General features: G+C 40.9%; 1 protein-coding gene across 1 annotated transcript in view; it reads left to right on the forward strand.

The window, feature by feature from the left end:
- Positions 1-21,538, forward strand: part of RTN4IP1 (reticulon 4 interacting protein 1) — a 270,285-nt gene that overhangs the window by 24,027 nt on the left and 224,720 nt on the right. Inside the window, exons 3-5 of the mRNA XM_085611230.1 lie at positions 2,567-2,718; positions 20,015-20,083; positions 20,796-20,920. Coding sequence (XP_085467356.1) covers positions 2,567-2,718; positions 20,015-20,083; positions 20,796-20,920 — 346 coding nt within the window. The remainder of the gene's footprint in view (positions 1-2,566; positions 2,719-20,014; positions 20,084-20,795; positions 20,921-21,538) is intronic.

The following is a 21,538-nucleotide window of genomic DNA, read 5'->3' on the forward strand; positions in this document are numbered from 1 at the left end:
GGAGTAACCGCTCCCACCCTCTGCGTTACGACTTGAGGCCAAATCCACCTCCAGGCCAAAGACTCGAAGGCTTTGTCTGTTGAACACCAGGACGAAGGCCAGTGCCAAGTTGGGGAGGGTTGTAATGATCTCAGCACTGCCCTCGCTGTGCTGATGTGACACGGAAGTGACACCTTGTAACATTCTCTGCCAGGCGTGGCCAGAGGCTATATAATAAAGGGGCAAGGACCGCACTGGGTCTTTTGCCCGCACCCAAGCTGTATGTGTTGGTCTCCTTTGTTCCGCGATGCAACGCTGAGGCTGCATCATCCACGAGGTCTGTTACTTCCCTCTCACTTCACATCTCAGCGGTCAAATATCGCCAGAATTGCAGACGCACTCTGCCACTCCACTAACTAGTCTTGAGGCGTCGGACCCCGCTGAGTCGGGCCGGATGAAATCAGATCCCCGGGACCCTGCAAGAGCTTCCCTAGAAGGTATCCGTCATCTTGCTGCAGCGAGCCACTCTTCACGCTCTGCTGGATTTACCAACCTCATAGTATCTTTCAAGCCCACCAAATCCATCAGGTTTTAGTTTCATCCCTATCCATCTTGACTTGATAGCAATTTGTATAGTAGGAAATACAGTATACATCCACTAAAATGATTCTGTCTCTGCTGCACGACATTCAAATTGGCATGGAAGAGTTAAACTGATTATAGACATTTAAGAGCCTAGGGTTTTAATGATTAATGCAAAAGTTGGGTTATCATTAATTTGGCAGCAGTGGCTTCGACTATCTGTGTTTTCACATTAGGTGAATAATATATATATAAGACTTCATATTCTAGTAGTAAACTGTAATGTTTCCCCCACTAACATATTTCTGCTTTTAGTGGATTATTTGTGCTGAAAACAATAAGTGCTGGATCCTTAAGTGTTTTGTTAGAAGCCCATTGCAGATGTTGAGTAACAAGACTGTTTTTATCTTGATTCCACCTTGTGTTTCTTTCCTCCAGCAACCTAAACGTTTTGTTTCTTTAGCTATTGCGATTTCTTTCTCAGTACAGTTTTCTTACTTTCATAATTGTTGTCGTATAGTTTTCTTCCTCTTTCTTTCCCTGTTTTGCTTCTGGTCAAAGTCTAATGAAGATAAATCAGTTCTTTTCTACAAAAATGAGTAATGGTGCCCACCACCTTCATCCATCAGCATAAATTAAGCACCAATGTTTTTACATCATTTTAATAGGTCACTTGCAAGAAAGCTATCTCCATGTCAGTAGAGGATTGAAGTGTCACCCAAGATCTCCGAAATCGTGAGGTCCACTTGGTCACACTCTAAGATCAAAGACAAAAAAGACAGGGGCTGCTTTAAAAGAAAGAGTTCATATGTAGTGAATGACTTTGGGGGAGGGATGAGGTGCAGTTGTTCCATGGACCACTATTTGCTCCCTGAGAAGACCGCAACCACCATTGACAAGGTGAAAGCTGACCCCCTTAGACATTTGGTGAATGCGTTACCAGCGCTGTCAGGTCACACTTACGGATGAATATTTTGCAACTTCAATTGCTGTCACAAACCCTTGATACATTGGATAAAATCCCCTTTCCTTTTTAGTCTGTATGCTATGTACACAAAGTACACATAAATTACAGCTTTTATTTTTGTACCCACAAATCCTGTGATTTTGTGAATTGTAAACTATGCAACTGCAAAAATGCCAAATTGATCAAATCCTATGTACAGTACTCTAAGTTCCAGGTTCTTATTGATGGAACATGATATGCAGCTGTCTGCAAAATATTACCTGCATCATATCAAAACTTTTGAATTTGATGTTGAGCATGAAAAAGATCAATCTTGTGCCTTAATGGATTTGTTTGTGAGTATTGATTTGTGTGACTGTGTTGTTTCTTGAGTTATTCTTTGGTAACATAACATGCCAGTGTGCGGTAAGTAGCAAAGATAACAATGGATTTAAAAGGTAGAGCAGGCTATGTGCAGAGATATTGAGTTTTCTTGCCTTCTTAATAAACACTCTAGAGTTAATTGTAAAGCCTCCCACAAACAGCTCTATTGATTTCTTAAATTACTTTTATAGATTTATGAATCTACAGCTGTTTGTTATTGTCTGGTTACATCAAAATAGTATTTCGTATCAACATGCAAAGTATTCGATGATATTTACCAAAGCCCTGTGCCAATCTTTGTGTCCTACTTGCTTTCTTTCCGCAAAGCTAGTTAAAGCTTTGAAGCATTGAAGCACACAAGTACCTGACCTATGCTATTCGACCATAAATGACAAGGTTCAATATGGAAAAAACACTGTCTTCAGTCCTTAGGCTGCTGAAGCTCACGCATACTGGGCCGAAGGACCCATTGATGTATGTGCATTCAGAGTGACTCTCATTAGGTTTGTCTGGAGTGGAAAGTGGAAACTTTTTTTTCATGAGCTTACCGTTTGTTTTTGAAAAGTTATTCAGATGATCATAATCTATTCTTATTTAGAGTTTTTCTGAAGTAAATATAATACATGTTGAAGCCTTTTTCTTGTCTGACAAGTTCAATGACTTCTACGATTTTAGGTGGCTATGGAGCAGCTTCTTTGAAGATGACACGCGATCCACTTAACATGTCCAGCAAGGGTGGTGAATTTCCTCTTGTTCTGGGACGTGATCTCTCTGGTGTGATCATGGAATGTGGATTAGATGTTGGCTATTTCAAACCAGGTGATGAGGTGAGTCTAAAGATTTAATACAGTCATTATTTAATTCTAAATCCGATTGTATCTCCGCAGTGGACAATTTTAAAGGAACACTCTCACAAAAACTATCAAACATCTGTGCCTTTCTGACCCTCCCACACCCTTTCCATGTCTTTTTCTACTGGAAACAGAATATGTACAGTTTTTGGTGAACCACAGATAAAAGTCGCCATTATGTCTGCCTTTGGCCTTCCTTCTTGCTCCATCAGCGATGCCACAGCAGTTTCTTGTCACATATTAAACATTACAGCCTGGCTGATTGGAGCTTTTTCATAAGCAGCAGAAACTTGCCTTGTATGTGCTCTCCACACCATCTGTAACCACGTGTTGCATGCATACTGTGGGAGGAGGATGGGGTGGGGAGGCACCAGTGATGTGCCTCTAGATAAGCCTCTAAGAAAATGCTAAAACAGGTAATTTGGCAGGTAGTCACTATGATTTGTCTATCAAAATTGAAAGATATGCACCTCTTCCTAAGCACCCCCAAATCTTGAAAAAGAGCCAGGTTTGGTAGCCTTTTCAGTTAACTGTTTTTATTACATGGAGAACACATGCAAGGAAACCCGGCTAATATCCTCACTGATTAGGGATTTTAGGCATGCTCCTGCATTGTTTTGTCCTATCAGTCTGATAGTCTGAAGCAGTGACCCTTCATTCTAGACTGACAGGAGAAAAGCATGCACAAAACTGAGCATGTCTTGGCAGACTCGCCCAGACTCTCATGCATAGTTATTGTATTTAGAGCAATGACAGTCAGTGCTCTTTTTAAATTGAGATGGACATTTAAGCACGTCTCCAATTCTTCAGGCTCAGTTCTCTTATGACTCGTTGTCTGTCAGTGCTCCTGCCAAAGGTTGCACATAGTGTGATTGACAACTACGTGCCAAATCTGGTCCTGCCTTCTCAATCATACTGTAAGCGTGACTCCAGATTTCCCATTGATGAAACTTCAACCAGCAGTGGCCCCCATTTGTGAAATGTTGTGCACATGCGTGCATGCTCAAGACAGAGTTTTTGTCTGACTCTGAGTGAAAGTGAGTGTGTTAGTAAGAGTAAGTAAAAGATTGACATTTAGAGAATGAGTGAGTGTGAGTTTAGGGGCAGGTAGAGGAATGGTGAAACAATGCAGTCGGGACCCTGAGTAGGCAGTCTGCCAGTCATTGGACCCGGGGATGAACCTGCTAATTTTGTGAGTGGCAGGAAAGAGAGGGTGGTCTGACGAAGAGATAAAGACCCCAAAGGGCTGATTCCACCAGAGGAAATCAAGATTTGAGGGGATTGGAGAGTTGTGGGCAATTAGAGGCTGATAAGGTTAGTGAAGGAGTTGCGGGCAGTGTACACAAATAGCCGAGGGATGTCAGATACAAAAGGGTTATCTCAGAAATACAAAGAGTTAATGGAAATGAGGAACTTGAAGATATGAAGATGTCGAGCATGGGTTGAGCTGTGACTGATAAGCACAGGTAGATCGATGGGCACAAGAAACATACAAATGTGCCTCTCAGGGTAATAGAGAGTACAAGACTAGAAGGTTTACCACACACGATAAGCCTAAGAAGGCTGTGGGGGAGGGCGTTCAGAACCATGGGACTGATAGGGAACGGATCTTAGAAGCCCCTAGAACCACAGTTAGTAATCTTGAGGGACAAAAGGCTGAGACTGCAAAGAGCAGAGTGAATGGCTTGTGAGGGGTCTGCAGAGCATAGTCTGATATAGGGTATCTTGAGATGGCCTGTGAGCTTAGCGGTTATGAGACTTTGTAAATGTGGACATAGGGAACCCCAAAATTGTAGACACTCCAAAATTCACCTCAATCCGAATGTCCTCAAGTCTCTGGATCGTAAACAGTGTTAAACCTCAATTTATGGGGCAATGTGTGACTGCGTTAAGGCACCTCCCACTTTATCAAAATATCAGAAATACAGACAATTGATTAAATGGGTCCACTCAATAACTAAGTTCTAGATCAGTGAAATAGTTAAAGAGTTGTATAAAATTTTCTTTTAAAAGGTGACACCAAATCAGTGCCAAAGACTTTAGCTGAATAGAGCTATACAGAGAAATGCAAAACCTGAAATTAGTCCAGGTCCCAAGTGGGAAGCAAATTTGGGAAAGAAATGGACAGCATTCCTAGTGGAAAAGGAAAGATTCATTGGAGGTCTTTAAACATTTTTAAACATTATTTATGCATATGAAATAACAAAACTGTAGAATCGGTGTGGTGTTTTATTTCATCAGCAAATGGAGCACTATACAAACAAACATCATATTGCCTTAACACCTAAGCACTATCCCACTATATGAAAAGTGATCCAGTCCCTTCTATATTAATGTCATCCATAGATGCTTGAACAAACTAGATACACTAACAAAAGTGTATTATATGAATGAATAGGCACAGTGATCTAGTAGAAAGACCCTGAAGAAATAGTTGCCGTTTTATGACTGAGCAGGGTAACGTCCATGGAAAGGCATGAACAATAGCAAAGGAAATAAACAAATAACAATCTACTTGTCTTTGGGCTGCAGAAACTACAGGCTGTGAGATCTGGAGGGAGTAGAAATACATGAGTGACATGGGTGACTTTCATTTTGGACAAAATTATGTTCGGGTACAAATTGAGGCCTAGTTAACAGAGGTCAGGAAAACGCACTTCTATACCTCAAAGATATATTTTTTAAACAATTGTACCATGTGTGTACATTAGTAATCAAGTGTCAAAATACATCCTGCACATTGTTAGTGATGCACGAAAATATAAACACAAACAAAATCCCCCTCTGATTCTTCTATATTCACTAAAACACACAATTAATAGAATTAAGCTAATCAGCAATTATAATACAGTCTAAATCAATTGGTGTTTCTTTCAAGTTGATTCTTCCATCAACTTTAACTAGTTGTAACCACAATCCTTGGCATTCCCTATCTCACACTCTTTTCTTTTCCTCTATGACAATTGATAGCTTCTAATATATCTAATATTATCTGTCCAACACCAAGTTTCACCCTCTTCGAGCCAACAGCATTGTTCACTCCACTCGTGAGGAACTATAGGAAACACCAAAGCAAGATAACATGAACCCACCCAGTTTCATGGCAGGTCGTCCACACACTTGATGAATCCCCCTCAGAATTGATTCTTCTTCAGCCAAGAAATCCACACTAACAACATAACTTCTTTCACATTCATTCTCACCTACATATTCAATTGACCTAACTCCTATAGGTTCATGACTCCATACGTAATTCACCCTTTCTCTTATGCTCCATTCTCAATCTTGAATGCAAATTTGACAATCAAAATTCTTCTTCAGCCTTAATCTGCTCTTTTATCATATTCTCATCTTTCCAATCTCACAATTTTCCCTCTTCTCTTCTTGTATTGTCTAACAAACTCCCATTCTTCATTACTTAAACTTCACACATACTCCTGGTTAGTTTTATCAGTTTCCTGCTTAATTTGTAAATCTATATTCAGAAATGATACATATTTCAACCTGTTTTTGACATATAAGGAGATGGGTAGATCCTCCAGCGAGATATTGAAATCCAACAAATAAGGAGATATTTTGTGAAAAATACTAACAAACACTTTCCAAGAAAGACCATAATACCTTGGGAGTTGTGAGTAAATTGTTCCTTCATCTACTGAGGAGATAAGAAAGTTACACACAAAACAATCCTTTACACCGCATAATATCCACATTTTCACCTACCAGTTTAATATAGATATCAACATGAAATCCACTAACTAAGCTTCCCATTTCTGTAAATGTATTAGATTTAGCATCATGATGTACTTCGGTTAATTAAACTTCTGTAGACTCCTATCCCACCGGAGAAAAGACCTGCAACAACAAGCCAACTAAGATTATTATTATCAAAATGATTAGACTGAGAATTTTGCAACATTTGCTACATGCTATTTTCTATTCAAATCAAAAACAAAAAGGAACATAGAACTCCAAAAGTTAACAAAAAATTTCTGTGAAACATTAATAGCATTTTTCTTCTTCTTTTTCTTTGAAAGTAATAATCAAAAAAAGCTTCAAAAGTTATTTTTTAGGTTCTCTAGTTCAGTTCATTAAGTCTATATTCTCAAAAAGATCTTTCTCTTCTTTGTCTGGATTTTCTTGATATTCTTTCACAGTTCAAACTAATTTACAACAGTCTTTTATGAGCTGTTTTGTTCTCCTGGTCTGCTTTCAAAGATGTATTGGCAACAAAATTATTGGACGGTAGATCTCAGGATCTGATTCCTATTCTTCATCATGTATAGATGCTAGATATACCCATTCAGGTGAAGCATACTTTCTGTTTGGATTCCTTTTCTTGCTTGTCTTTTAGCCGCTTCTGATTTGCTTTCACTATTCTTTGGATCATTTTCAATCACCTCAGGCATTTCTTGATTGGCTTACATCTTTCTATCTGCTACTGCTTTTTTACAGGTTTTCTTTAGTGTCTTTATGGTTTTAACTCTTGCATTTTCACTTGTGACTACTGCTGAATAGTCTCCCTTCATTGATGACCTTGAACTTTAGTCATCTTCAGTAACATGATTCACTATGAACTGTTTTCTTCCTCTGGGGGTTCACTGGTCTCATTTGAGACTACGTCCTTGTGCTGCCACTCATGACTTTTACTTTATAACAGCTCTTTACTCTGGTCCTGAACCTGTAACTGGCCACTGCTGCTGGTACCTTTCCCAGGATCCTCAGTCTCATCAGAAATAATGTCTGTAACTTTACTGCCTTAACCAGTTTCATCAGTTCCATTTCCACATTTTCCAAATCCTTCTGGAACCATGCTGCAAAGTTGAGCTTGACTCTGAGAATTAGTGGTTGCTGTTAACATTTCTTCATCTACCGCCTTCACTCTCTTCGTGTGAGCAGCATGGATCCACTATGGAACTCCAGCATACTTCACAGCAGTGTTAGTCACAAGTATAACTTGAAACTGACAATGCCATCATTCCATTCTTTCAAGCAGTTCCTTTAAACATGCTCTTGATGACCATCAAATTACCAGGATTCAGCAATTCACACTGGATTTCTTTGGTTGAATTTGTTGCCAAATTCTCCTGATAAGAAACAGATTTCATCATATCTGCGAGACCTTTACAGTAATCTAGAACAATATCATCAGTTATTTCAATAATTTTAGCAGAAGCAGTGTAAGTATTTCTCTGACCATTAACACTTCATGGGGCGAGAGACTAGTCTTTCTGTCTGGGGTACTTCTGGTACTCATTAGGACAAGAGGAAGGGTGTCAGACCTCTTCATTATAGTGGATACACATGCTCAGGCCATCTTTATTTTGCAGTCCCATTCATGCTCTCAACTACTCCAAAGATTAGGGATTATAACTACAATTGAACATTTGATCAGTTTGAAAAGCTGTACAAATAAATTGCAAAATCTCATTTTTGGAATGGGAGCCAAAATCTGTCTCAATAGAAGTCTCTAAGAAAAATGCTCTACTTTAATTCCCTTAACTAGAGTTTGCTAACTGTAAAGCTGTCCAATCTCCGAGTGGGATATAACTCGGCCCATTGGTAGAATAAGCAGACAATCACACTAATGTATTTAAGACCATTGTAAACTGGCTGTTAGAAATGGGATCTCTAGTTGGCAGAGTTTTGCACCCTGTTCAAGTAGGGACCACAATCCTAGTCAGTGTAAGCTAGATAAACACTTTAAATTAAACTGTGCTCACTCTCTGGTAGCTTGGCACAGAGCAGACAGGCTTCACTTAAGAGACAATGTGTAAAGTATTTGTGCAACACACACACAGTACACAATGAAAACACCACAAAAAGACTCCACACAGGTTTAGAAAAATAGACAACATTTATCTGTGTAAAACAAAACCAAATAGACAAACATCCAATCAGTTGAAGTTGAGATACAAAATTGAATGAATAAATGCAAAAATAGTGCTTAGAAGTCACTAGAGTACAATGCTACTTTAGTTTGCAAAGTTCCAGTACAAATCCACTGTTCAGGCCGACTGCGAGAGGTCCCGCTGAAGAAATACCTTGGCTGGAGCAAGCGTCGACGTCGAGACCTACTGCAAAACCGCACATAGGGGTTCCCGCGTCTTCAGCGAGCTCCATTGAACTGAATGCAATGTATTGTCGTCGAGCCACGCAGGCTGTGGACCCGCTATCGGCGTGCAGCCTCTGCGTCAAAGACGATGCAGCGGAATTTCTCACTCAGTCGGCGATACGTTGGTTTTTGCAGAAATCATCTACAGAACCCACTTCTGTGGCCCAGGACTAGAGGGGGTACCTCAGGCAAGGGGAAACCTACTCACAGATGGCATCCAGCAGCACCAGCAGGATTGCAGGACGTCTTTTGTGTCCCAGAGACTTAAGAAAACAGGAGGCAAACCAGTAAGAAATCCTTGGAGTCACTCTGGGTTCAAGTGAGATAGGTCCAGTCCTTGTCCTCAGCAGGGCAGAGGTCAGCAGGCAGCAGGGCAGCTCAGCAAAGCAGAGAAGCAGTTCCTCAGAACAGTCAGTCAAGGTAATGTCGCAATTCTTACAGCACAGCAGTCTTTACTCCAGCAGATGTCTTCCCAGGTCTAGTAGTGTACTGATTTGGTAGGGTCAGATCCCCAATACTTATCCTCAAAAGTGCCTTTGATGTAGGGGGTGTTTTCGAAGGACCTATCTGAAGTGCACAAGGATGCTTTCAACTTAGTCATGCCTGCCATACTATGTGTTGGGGTCAATCAGAGCGTTGTGTGTGGACGATCTATTCAAGTTTAAGTGTCAGCCCCTCCCATTCCTCGCTGCCCAGGAAGACCCATTAGAATGCAGATGAGTGCTCAGAATGCAAAGGAGCCTCATCTTCCTGTGTTTGTAGCTGTCTAAAGGGAATGCACAAAGTGTAGCTATCACCCAGCTCAGACGTGTATTGGAGACTGTCTGCAGACACCCAGAACAAAGTTAAGAGCAGAGAAATGTCCACTTTGTAAAAGTGGCATTTCTAAAATAGTAATGTGAAACCCAACTTTCCCACTAAAGAGGAATTATCGTGCCCATTCCAAAGATATCAAACATGATTTAACTGCTCCTTTCTAATCAGGAATAACAGCTTATAAGTGCTTTAAGGAATTCCAAATGCTGGCCTATGAGAGGAGTAGGCCTTCCAGTAGTGAAAAACAAATTTAGCTGGTTGTCGCTACCAGCACATGTATAAAACTAAAAATACATGTCCTACCTTTTAGTTGCCCATAGGACTACCTAGGGCCTAACTCAGGGATGACATATGCGTAGTAAAAGTGGATTTTAAGGCTTGGCAAGTAGTTTTAAATGCCAAGTCGAAGTGGCAGTACACTGCACAACCAGTCCTTGCGATGGCAGGCCTGAGATAGGTTTGAAAGGTTATTGTGTGGGTGACACAATCAGTGCTGCAAGCCCACTAGTGGCATTTAGATTACAGGCCCTGGATATATGATATACAACTTTACAAGGGACTTACTGGTAAATTAAATATGCTGAAAAGGTATACATCAATGTTACCATGGTTAGCAGTGGTAAAGTGCTCAGAGTCCTAAAGCCAACAAAAAGACACAGCAAAAAGTGGAGGTAAGCAGGCAAAAAGGTGGGGGAAGACAACTCTAAGAATGACTGGTCAAACACTGGCATTTTAATAAAATCAGGTTGAAATCTCATAAATGGGCCCTCATATTTGACAATTTGATTCATAAGGACACAACTCTTCTGAATTTGGAGTTTGACCAATATTTGTTAAATGTACGGGTCATAGCATCTTTCCCTGCATGTGACTGATTAGGAAAATACCTTACCATGCAATTCAACATTGTGTCAGGCATTACGTATTTATACTCAGGAGTAATATAAACATCCTGATAATTATTTTTGTAACCCAACATTTCCCATCTATTTCTCATCCTCTAGAGCTTCCTCCTGGAGGCCCCTCAATTCACTTAAAGAAGTCTTAATCGGATTTACTAAGAAACAACTCCCATCTTCTGCATTTACCACATACGTTTCATTTGATTAAGTTTGTTCTAGTCCTTGAATCAAAGTTTAATTTTCAAGTGCACAGTATCTGGCCACTTGGTCTGCATACTTATTTGCAATCATGAACATATCTTTTCCACCCTTGTTGGCAACACACTTGACTACAGCAATTTCTTTGGCTGTGGTATTGCTTCCAGTAAATCAAGTATGTAAGAACTGTTTTTGATGGGAGTTCCAGATGATGTCATCTCACCCCTTTGTGGCCACCGTTGTCCAGAGTAGTGGACCACACCAAGCCCATTTTGGCTGGCTGTATAAATCATTACATTTGAGTCTTCTGCTAGACAATAAGATCTTGTTAATGCAACTAACTTTTCCTCTTGTACTGAAGTTATATTCAGTAAGTATGATGCTTCAAGAAGTTCATAAAAGAAATGTACTGCATAGGCAGTCTTCAGTGCTGCTCAATTGTCTCAAACAAGAACTGCTCAATTGTCTCAAACAAGAACCACCAACCCAAAAAATCAGATCAGCCTTTTTTTGGGGAATTTCTTTAATGTGTCTCATAACTGTAATGTAGTCATGTTCTGGCTCATCATCATCACTCCCGTTTTTGTCTTTATTGTTGTTTGGAACAGGAAGCAGTTTTGGAGGATTAAGAAAATTATGTTTTTTAACTGAAATTTTCAGCTCTCAGTATGACTAGTTCATATCTGGTAAGATGATGGAGAGTTTGTCGTACGCTGAGTCCAGGTACGGGTCAATTAATGTATGTCTCATCACGATTCCCTAGCTTTGCTCATTTGCAATGAAACCACCTGCAAACACTTTCGAACCACCTGGAAGACTTACAGCTACTGGATCCAACACAGCTGAACATTAGGCTATAGATTTCATAGTCCCACCATGTTTTTGGGTTAATACTGATAATGCACACCCGCTTTTCTTGTTACAAAAGAGGTAAAACTCATTGTTATAATCAGGAATTCATAGGGCCTGTGCTTCTCATAATTTCTCCCTCATATCCCAGAAAGCCTCTAGACATTTGTCACCAAATGGTATTGGGTCTTTGATATCATTGTGGGTCAACCTTACTAAAGGCTTTGAAATCGGGGAAAAGGTTGGGAATCTACTGACAACAGTAACAACGTCCTCACCTTCCTCTGGGTTAATTCATATTCAGAACTGCAGAAATGCATTCTTTTGAGACTTTTCCTTGCTTTTTAAAAAATGTGATAGCCAAGAGGAATCACTGTGTTATCTGTATTGTATTTTTGTGGGGGAACCCTTATGACCATTTTCCGCTAAATGATTCGACAGTGCAATGTGTCAAGTTTACAATCTTTTTTTGTCTTTGATGCCACCAATTGGTCATCATATACTGCACCAAAACAGAGTTACAAGGCAACTGCAAATTTTCTAAATCTTTCTTTAGAACCTGACAGAAAATGTAAGGGCTTTCAGTTTACCCCTGGGGGATTCGACTCCAAGCAAGAATTTTATTTTGAAACTGACATGCGAATAAATGCTGCCATCTTCAAGTAAGGTATACGGAGAAGAAAGGTTGGCATAAGTCAATGACTCTATACCATTTTGCATCTGTGGGAGTCTGGAAAAAAACTACTGCTGCTGGATTTGGTACCACTGTACAACATTGGGCCACCATTTTCTTTATTTTTCATAAATCCTGCACACTTCTCAATTTACCACTTATTATTTTTAATTCTCAGCACAGTGGAGATGCAAGGACTACCAAGCACTTCTGAAGATTTCCCTGTTTAAACATTCTTTCAAAGACAGGTTTCATTCCTTTTTCTGCCTCCCTTGAAAGTTTTTACTGTTTAGTTTTACGGAAAGGTACATTTGGTTTCACATTCAGCCTCACAGTCTTTGCACTTTTAATCAATCCTATCCCTTTACCAGAGAAATCCCATACAACGTCTTTGACAGTATGTCTTAAATCCAGAGATAAATCATCTATAGTTCTAACTGGCAACAGCTGAACTCTCTAGTCCTTTGATTTCATTTTAAACAGAATCCTCATCTTGGGTTTCAATTGCGACACCATCCGGTGTACAATAAATCACACATATGAGATGTTGATTATTTTCTATTGATCCTATTTTAACAGGAACTTCTGTTGTAACCTAATGTATAACCTGTTTAGTACTGATGCCTTCAACCTGGACTTCTATACCTGAGAAGGGTAGGTTTGGAACCTCCACTGATCGAACTGTAGAGCGGGTAAGCCCCATATCTAGCAAGAAAGAAACAGGGTGTCCATTTACTTTACCATCAATGTTTGGGCCACTTTGCCTACCTCCAAGACTGCTCCAAGTAAGCAGTCCTCCTCCCATCTCAGGCACTGTCATTGGGAATTATTTTCTGGAGAAACCCGAAGAAAATCTTTACTCAGAATCAGTGGATTCTGCTGATGCCCTCGACTATAAAGCATTTTGTTTTTCATGTTTTGCTGCAACACTGGACCAGTGGGCATATTCATGCAAAATTACTCCAGATTTTCCATATTCTTTACAGGAGTTATATGAGCTGGGGCTAATGACTGTGTATAAGAAATTGATTACCGGTTGAAGGGGTTGAAACCCTATTCAAGCTGAAACCACAATCTTTGTCAGAGTGAAGCCATAAGCAAACCCAAAAATAACCTTTGGTCAACCCTCTGGTAGCTTGGCAAAGAGCAGTCAGGCCTAATTTAGAGGCAATGTGTAAAGTATTTATGTATCACTTCAAACAGTAATAAAGTAAAAATACTACGCAAGAAAAATCCCTTACCAATTTAGAAAAATAGAATGGATTTTAATTAATAAATTAAGAACAAAACTACAAAAATCTAATCAGTAAAACCAGAGATATGCAGATTTAATGGTTTAAGTGAAAATAGTGCCAAAAAGTACAAAGCGCCAACTGTGGTTATTCTGGTCACGCCGGACCAGGATAAAGTCACAATTTCAGGTCAACCACGATGGAGCGCGGGTTAGCTACAGGGACCCACTTAGGCCCGTTGAACAAGAGTACCTTAAATCCTGGATGCGAAGAGATGTGGTGTAACGTGTTGAGGATGCATTGTGCGGCAGAGGCGATGAAAGGTCTTGCAAGGAGATGTGTCACTCAGCAGCGGTTCCAGGGCAAGCTATGAAGTTCATGGCAATGTTTTTGCTTGGCGATGCGTCACGCACCGATGGTCCCAATGGGCTGCATTGGGCGAGACCGCATCCTCATTTGGAGATGCGTCCCACAGCGACGGTTCTGATGGGCTGTGATGGTGATGCGAAGTCCTTGCGTCGGGGATGTCTGCGCAGCAGAGTCTTTGTGTCCATTCTTAGGGTGATGCTTCGAGCAACAGAGGCGATGCACTGGTTCTGCGGGTGATGCGCCGTGCTGTTCAGGAGATGCCTCTGTTCAGGCCCAATTCCAAGGGTCTAGGATTGGGGTGGAAACACTTGGGAGGGAAGGGCTCACTGGTGGGAGCGTCCAGGTGCTGAGTTCAAGGTTGTTGGAAGCCTGTTATGTTCCTGAGGCTTCTGATCAGGAAGCCAGCCATCTACCCTTGGAGTCACACTCGGTTCCTGGCTTCAGAAATGCAGATCCAGTCCTTCTCACTCAGGCAGAGAACTGCAGGTCAGCAGGTCAGCACAGCAGGGCAGCAGTTCTTCAGACCAGCAGTCCAGCAGAGTGGCAGTCCTTTCAGCAACACAATAGTCCTGCTTGCTGTCAGAGTCCAGGTAGTACCTTGATAGTACCTCAGTATGCCATACTATTCTTTTTAAATATATAGATTATAATTATAATTCTATTTACCACTTAAATCAAGCGGTAATAGTTAGGAAAAACACATCAAATCTAATACTTATATTTAAGGCCCTAAACTAGAATACAACAGCAAGGTGGCTTTAAAACAACATGGCTGCCTGCACTTTTTGTAAAGACAGTCATTATTCAATCAGACAATGACTTGTCATCATTATGTACCGCGGTACTACTGCGCTAACAGGTATCACTAAGTTTACAATGGTAGTAACTCAAAAATGCTTACCCTTTTTAGATGCAACCACAAATAGAATCATCTGCACACCAAATTCTTCAATCCGGGCGAACTTCATCCAAATCCGACTTACTATTTTAGCGCTACGTAAATTCAAAACTGAATGTAAAATGCATTGGATTTCAACTGTGTTTTGGGAACCCCACTTTTTTCTTGGCACCCCTTTTGGCCAAATGCCACAAAACGTTCAATCCTGTGCAACAAGTCTGCAAAGTTTTGCTGAGATTCGTCTAACGGGTGCAAAGTTATTAAGGGACAAAAATCTGAGAACTCACTATCTCTGCTCACCCTAACTAACTACAGAGTGGCTACTGCCACTCTGTAATAAATAAATAATAACAAAAATATATATTTTTACCCAATGGCAGTCTCCCACTGGGTAGTTATAGTTAGGATCGTGTCTCCATAAGAAATGCCTTTGTTGTGTTGCTAATAACTCTGACGCCATTTCATCAATCTCCACAAAACTATCCAAAAAAGTGAAATCTTATAATGGGTTTGTGCATGGAATGTTTCGGAATGATCCATCAAGCAGGGGCTGAGAAAAAGGAGGGGTGACAAAATGCATTCACCCGATTCATTTTTCCGTAGGAATGTCAGACACAGCTACACCAAATTTGTCAGAAACTAGATCTTGGTCCAGAAAAAGTGCTTTTTGTGATTTGGTGTAAATCCGTTGAGTAGTTTTAATGCAAAAAAAACTTGTATATTTCACGCCGCAGATGATCCATGGAGCCCACAGATCCCATGCTGAGATCTGATTGGCTGCCACCACATCAATAACGACGTGGTGGCAGCCATCTTAAGATGCGGAGTGAGTCCCGAGTTCTAAAAAAAAAATTAAAAACGAAACATAAGGGGGAAAAATAGGCACACCGTGGTCCCCAAGGCCTGGTGGTGAGGCCAAAAACGTTTTCTTTTAAAATGTTGCTGCAAATGCACAGATTACATAACTCATGACTTCTTCTATAACATCATTAATCATATCACTGCAACATTTGCAATAACATTATTGATGAGAAAACTGTGCAATGTGGAGGCGAGTTATAGTTACCTTAGGGCATGAATTATATTTACTTGAGCTAACCGTGCCTGGTGAATTTCAGTGTTTTTGTTTGTTTAAAACATTACATTGTTGCTGAAATTCTCATCCAACTATATGGTTACTTTTACCTTTGTAGTTATTTCCTGGGGAGCCCATCCCTGGAACATAGTGGTTTCCCTGCCGGCACTGGCAGGAATTCCTGTTTGCGCGCGCTTGGCAGTAGCATTTTTTTAATCTCCTGCCAAGGGGGAGCAAACACCAAGTCTGCTCCAAGCGGATGGGAGCTTTAAAAACGCTCCCACCTGCTGGGAGCATACTTTTGATCTGTTTCTCTGCCCACACATATGCGGGCAGGGAAACAGATCAAAATATTGCCCCCAACTGGAGGGAGCAGCATTAGTAGCTGCTCCCTCTGGGCGGGAGCAATGCCGGCTCCCGCTGCTTGCGGGGAGATGGCTGGGGCCTTGGGGCTGCCCCTGCGGCCCCCAGCGAGTATATGGTGAGTGCCGTGGGTGGGTACCAGGCCACCCACCAATAAGTGATGAGGGCCATGGGGAATGAGAATCCCAGAGCCTAATGAGGCTCGGAGAGTGAGACACACGCCCCCTCTCCTTTAAAATATATATGGCCCTGGGGAATGGGGTCCCCAGGACATTAATAGGTTTGTGGAGGGGGGCCACGCACCCCCCTCCTCTTTATAATAAAAAAAGAGGCCCCGGAGGATGGGGTCACCAGGGCCTGGCCTTGTGGCCAACCCCTTACTGTGCACAACCTAAGGTTTTGCACAGTATGGTGTTTGCTGCCTTTACTGGGTTGGCTACAGGGCCTGGCTGCAGGCCAGATCTTGTGGCCAATCACCCACTGTGCACGGCAGAAGGCTGTGTGCATTGTAGGGTTGGTTGCATGTGGGTGGTTGTCCGCAGGGCCTGGCGGGGGATTTGATTTACATATGATCATTAAATATTACTTTACATTTAAAAAAAACTAGAAATTCTCTGAAAAAAACTAAAGGTTAAAGTAACGTTTTAGGTGAAATGTTCAATAACAACGTTGTCGGGCGTGCAACTGACGTTCCCAATTACAGAATCCAGTTCCCCAGGAGCGAAGAATTTATCCCTCCTCTCTTTAAGGATACAATCTCCTCAGTGCTACATCCAAATACACTAGAGGAATACTACTACCCCCAAAAAAGACCCAACAGGACACTTGTTAACAGTATCCCGTGTCTCCACAAAGCGCTGACTTGTCGCACTCCCAAGGACGATATCTAGATACAAAGACAAAAGAAAGACAGGACTTTATGCATATAAATGAGGTTTGAGATGCATGTACTAACTGACTAGTGGTATTACTGCTTCACTGAGTTCTGTACTATCCCATACCTTACCTTTGTCCCCTCGGCAGTCATTCCCTCAGATAGTCATGGAGTATATACAGGTCTCTTCACAACAGAAAGTTCAAAAACGAAGGTTACTTAACCAAGGAGCAGAACCACAGGCCAAAATCACCAGCGGGGGATTATTCAATCCTGCTTGCAACACCCCCAATGCGGTGAATAGTCTTCCAAGAACAAAAGGATAAGGAAAAAAAATAAAGCAGACAAGGATTCTGTGGCTGCTGTATAGTTATCTGAAGGGAGGGGTGTGAGAAAGTCTTTCGTATATTTAGAAGCTCAAAGTCAGTTAACAGGAAACACCAGTAACGTGGGAAGTCCCAGGAGCAGGAGAAATGTTCACGTGTACTCTTTCACGTTTTAGTAGTATTCCAAAATAGGAACAAGATGTAATAATACGGGCTCAGAGAAAACCAAAAACGATCCGTTGTTCCTAGAGTTGTCCTTTGTTCCTGTAGGGAATTCGGCAAAAAGAGAAAGGAGCCACCGCTGGGAGGAGATCAACACGTCCGTGTTTTGCAAAGCAGTGACAGGCTCACAAGCGTTTAGTAAAGGAGATACCGCCACTGATTTTCGAAACTGCGGGCGTTCACAGCAGAGCGTCCGTTGATTGCCAAAATTAAACACAGGTGCGGCAGTACTGAATTCACACACAGGGATTTGCAGGCAGTGTGGAAAGACGATTACGTGAGCTTTTGGAAATCCAGACGAAGTACCAATCCAAGACAAAAGAAATTTGTTCCGAAATACAAGCGGCAACGAAAAAGTGCAACAGACGGCACCGGGCAGGATTCGAAGTAGAAGCCAAGTAGAGGCTAAGCATCCTGGGTCTTGTAGTCACTAACCACCACACAGTTTGTCTGAGCCCTGACAAACGTAAGGTTATAATCTCTAAAAACCACTGAAATTCCCCAGTTATAGTTATCGCAAGCAACAATAACTCATGCCCTAAGGTAACAACAGCTTGCTTCCTCACCATGCACTGCTAGTTACCCCACATATTACATAACTCATGACATCTTTTATGACATCATTGATAATATCACTGCAACATTTACAGTGAAATTATTGATGAGAAAACTGAGCGTGGCGAGGGCGCAAGATATTTTTACCTTAGGGCATGTGTTATAGTTACCTGAGATAACAATACCAATAACAAGTGAATTTCTGTTATTTTTAGTGTTTGAAACGTTAGGTTGTTACTGAACACTTCACCTAACTATATTGTTACTTTAACCTATGTTTTTTTCAGTGAAATAAAATAGCAACCCTAACAGGTTGCCAGTGGGTAGTTATAGTTAGAATTGGTTTTCCTTAGGCATGGCGTTTTTGGTTTCCTAATAACTTTGGTGCCGTTTGATGAATCTTCACAAAACTTTCCCTCCCAAAAAAAGCACGTTCATTTCAGCTCCTCCCTGATAAGTTTTGGGGCGATCCGTCAAGCGGGGGCTGAGAAAAAAGCAGGGTTGAAAAACTGAATCACACAACAGATGGTACGAAGCTAGATCCTGGTTCGCAGATTGTGCTTTTTGTGATTTGGTGTAAACTTGTTCTGGAGCTTATGATAAATTAAGGTTTAAAAATATTTATATTACTGGATGGTTCCGCAAGAGTCTCACGGGATCGTCAATTTAAAAACTGAGTTCTTATTGGCCCAGGGAATTTTTTTCCCCTTAGCCCATCTCACTTTGATTGGCTACCATGCAACATGATATAAGGAAAAGGAATATAATATAAGGCGGCAGAGTAGGGATACCCCCATAGGGTTGGGACCCAAAGAGACCCCCTCACCACCTCCTCCCTGGGGCTAAGACACGCCATTCCTGTTTAGACTTAGCCATATGCAAATCAGTATTGACCCTGCTCTCCATAGGAACAGTCCAGCCCAAACTGTCAGGGCAGGTCCTCCCCGGGGTCAGAAACAAGCATCCTGGGACCGTTTTCAGGATATCACCCCTCATCAGCCAGGCCAGCTTAAATCTGGTGGCATAGTGAGCATGGGACCCTCGTCTGGGCCTACCCTTCCCACCAAGGGCGACAAATGCAAAAAGAACTGATGATGGACGGAATGCTGAGCAAATCAATCATTCACCCCCAGTCACAGATCTGAGTTGAATCCATTGTATACCAGGTCATTTGTTTTGTACACATCAAAGGGTGTCTACATTTCAAAATCAAGTTTTGGCATCTGGAGAATGGTCTGAGGCACAGTACTAAAATGCCATTCCGTTGCACGAAATTAAATGCAAAACATTTTGGACAGGAAATACAAAATATGCTAGAAGAATGCATATGCTCTGTCTTTTAGCTTACTGCTATCAGCTATTTAGGATCTCTACACGAAATTAATTCATTTCAATGACTATGAATGGGGTAATTTAATATACTGAAAATCTAGCATATGTCAGGCCTCTATGGGCGATCAAAGTTGGACAACCCTGGTTTACACATTAAGATTTTGTTTATATTTTATATATACATTTTTCTGATTTTGAAAGTTTTCTTGCTTTATCTCACTGCCTTATCTCACTATGTAGTGGGTGATTATCCTGTAAATATGTCATGCATCCAGCATTGCAACTCCAGAGTAGAACACCCCTGGTTTAGAATATTTAATGAGACTTACTTCTGTATATTCTAAGATTTAAAATATCTATTTATTTGAAAACCTCAATGTATCTAGTAGTAGAGAATAATACACCGATGTGGTTTCAGGGAAAGTAACAGACGAGTATCATCATATTTTACACTTCTGTTTGTTTATCTTCAGGTGTGGGCAGCACTTCCTCCATGGAAACAAGGCACTTTATCAGAGTTTGTTTTAGCCAGTGGAAATGAGGTAAACCTGATGAATTATTTCTTTTTATATGTTGCTGTCTTCGGGAACCATTGAAACTCAGTCTCAACAGATGGATATTAGTTACCAGAGACAAAGATCTGTCTTTAACAGTGCTTAATTTGAGCCGATGCTTTCTTGTGCTTGGCACCTGCACTTAATTGTCAACACCGGCGCTTGTGACATTCTGCCACAAGGTGGCGCTGTGTGGCTAATTTAAAGATGACCACAACAATAGTAAATTATTTATTCAATATGCATTAAAAATTACTATTACCTGCCTCCCAAGCCCTTCATATAGCTTTGAGGGCCTGAAATAGACCAAATTGTCACACTCGTAGGAGTGTGATGGTTAGTAGTTGTGTTGTTACTATCATTGTTAGCATGGCAGGGGCAATGTGTGGTGCAAACTATAGTAGCTTCCTGACAATAGCCCTGGCACTTATTTTATTACAAATTAAGCACTGGTCTTTGAGCGGGTGTTCGGTACTGTGGACATTTACTGAATTTACACAAGTACGTTTTATGGAAGAAAGCTTTGTAAATCTGCTGCATTATTTGTCTATAAAGTACCCTACTGTGTATTTTATCACTTGTAAATAAAAATGTATAAACCTTGCTGTTCCGTTGTTTCAATCTGAACCTCTGTAGTATTCTGTATATCTTGCATTAAGCTCTTTACTTGTTTTTACAGTGACATTTCTCTTCAATGTAGGTATCTTTCAAGCCCAAATCCCTTAGTCATACTGAGGCTGCCGCCCTGCCGTATGTTATTCTCACTGCCTGGGCAGCGCTGGTCAATACATGTGGCCTGAACGAAAGCAAGTGTCGTGGGAAGCGGTAGGTAATTTGTGATGTAATGAACACTTTAATACTTTGATCTCATAGTGTACTTTTTTTTTACTGCTGTAACCAATATCTACCTCTACCCCATTGGAGCTTTTGCCAGCATAATTTTCAAGTGCCTCCATATAATTGGTGACACCTTCAGCCAGTCTTGACTTGTAGCAACCTCCGAATTGTATTCTGGGACCTTTTAGATTCATTTTAGCATTGTAGATGTTTGTAAGCTGGAATTTGTTTAGCAAAGTGCTAAATAGCACAACTGGTTGAATGTACATATATATTTTTAAAAGATGAACTGTTTAAAACAGGGTGGAATAGAAAAAGGACAAATATAGCACAGAACATTTCACTATTCAAATAATCATGAAACTGGGCTGTATGATATTAAAATCTGAACCAGTGATTGTTGAGAGATTACCCAGTAGACCATCTATCACTTTTAGAAAGGTGAAATCACTAAGGGGCAGTTTAGTGAAAAGTGAATTATGGTACTAGAATACTTGGGTGTCATGGCTAAAATGGAAAACAGGTGTTTATTGCTGCAAAAAGAGTAAAATATGTAAACATGGAGTTAATACCATCACATATTGATATTCCTTTACTCGTAAACTC

The sequence above is a fragment of the Triturus cristatus genome, chromosome 6, assembly GCF_964204655.1.
Source record: "Triturus cristatus chromosome 6, aTriCri1.1, whole genome shotgun sequence".
Classification (NCBI taxonomy): domain Eukaryota; kingdom Metazoa; phylum Chordata; class Amphibia; order Caudata; family Salamandridae; genus Triturus; species Triturus cristatus.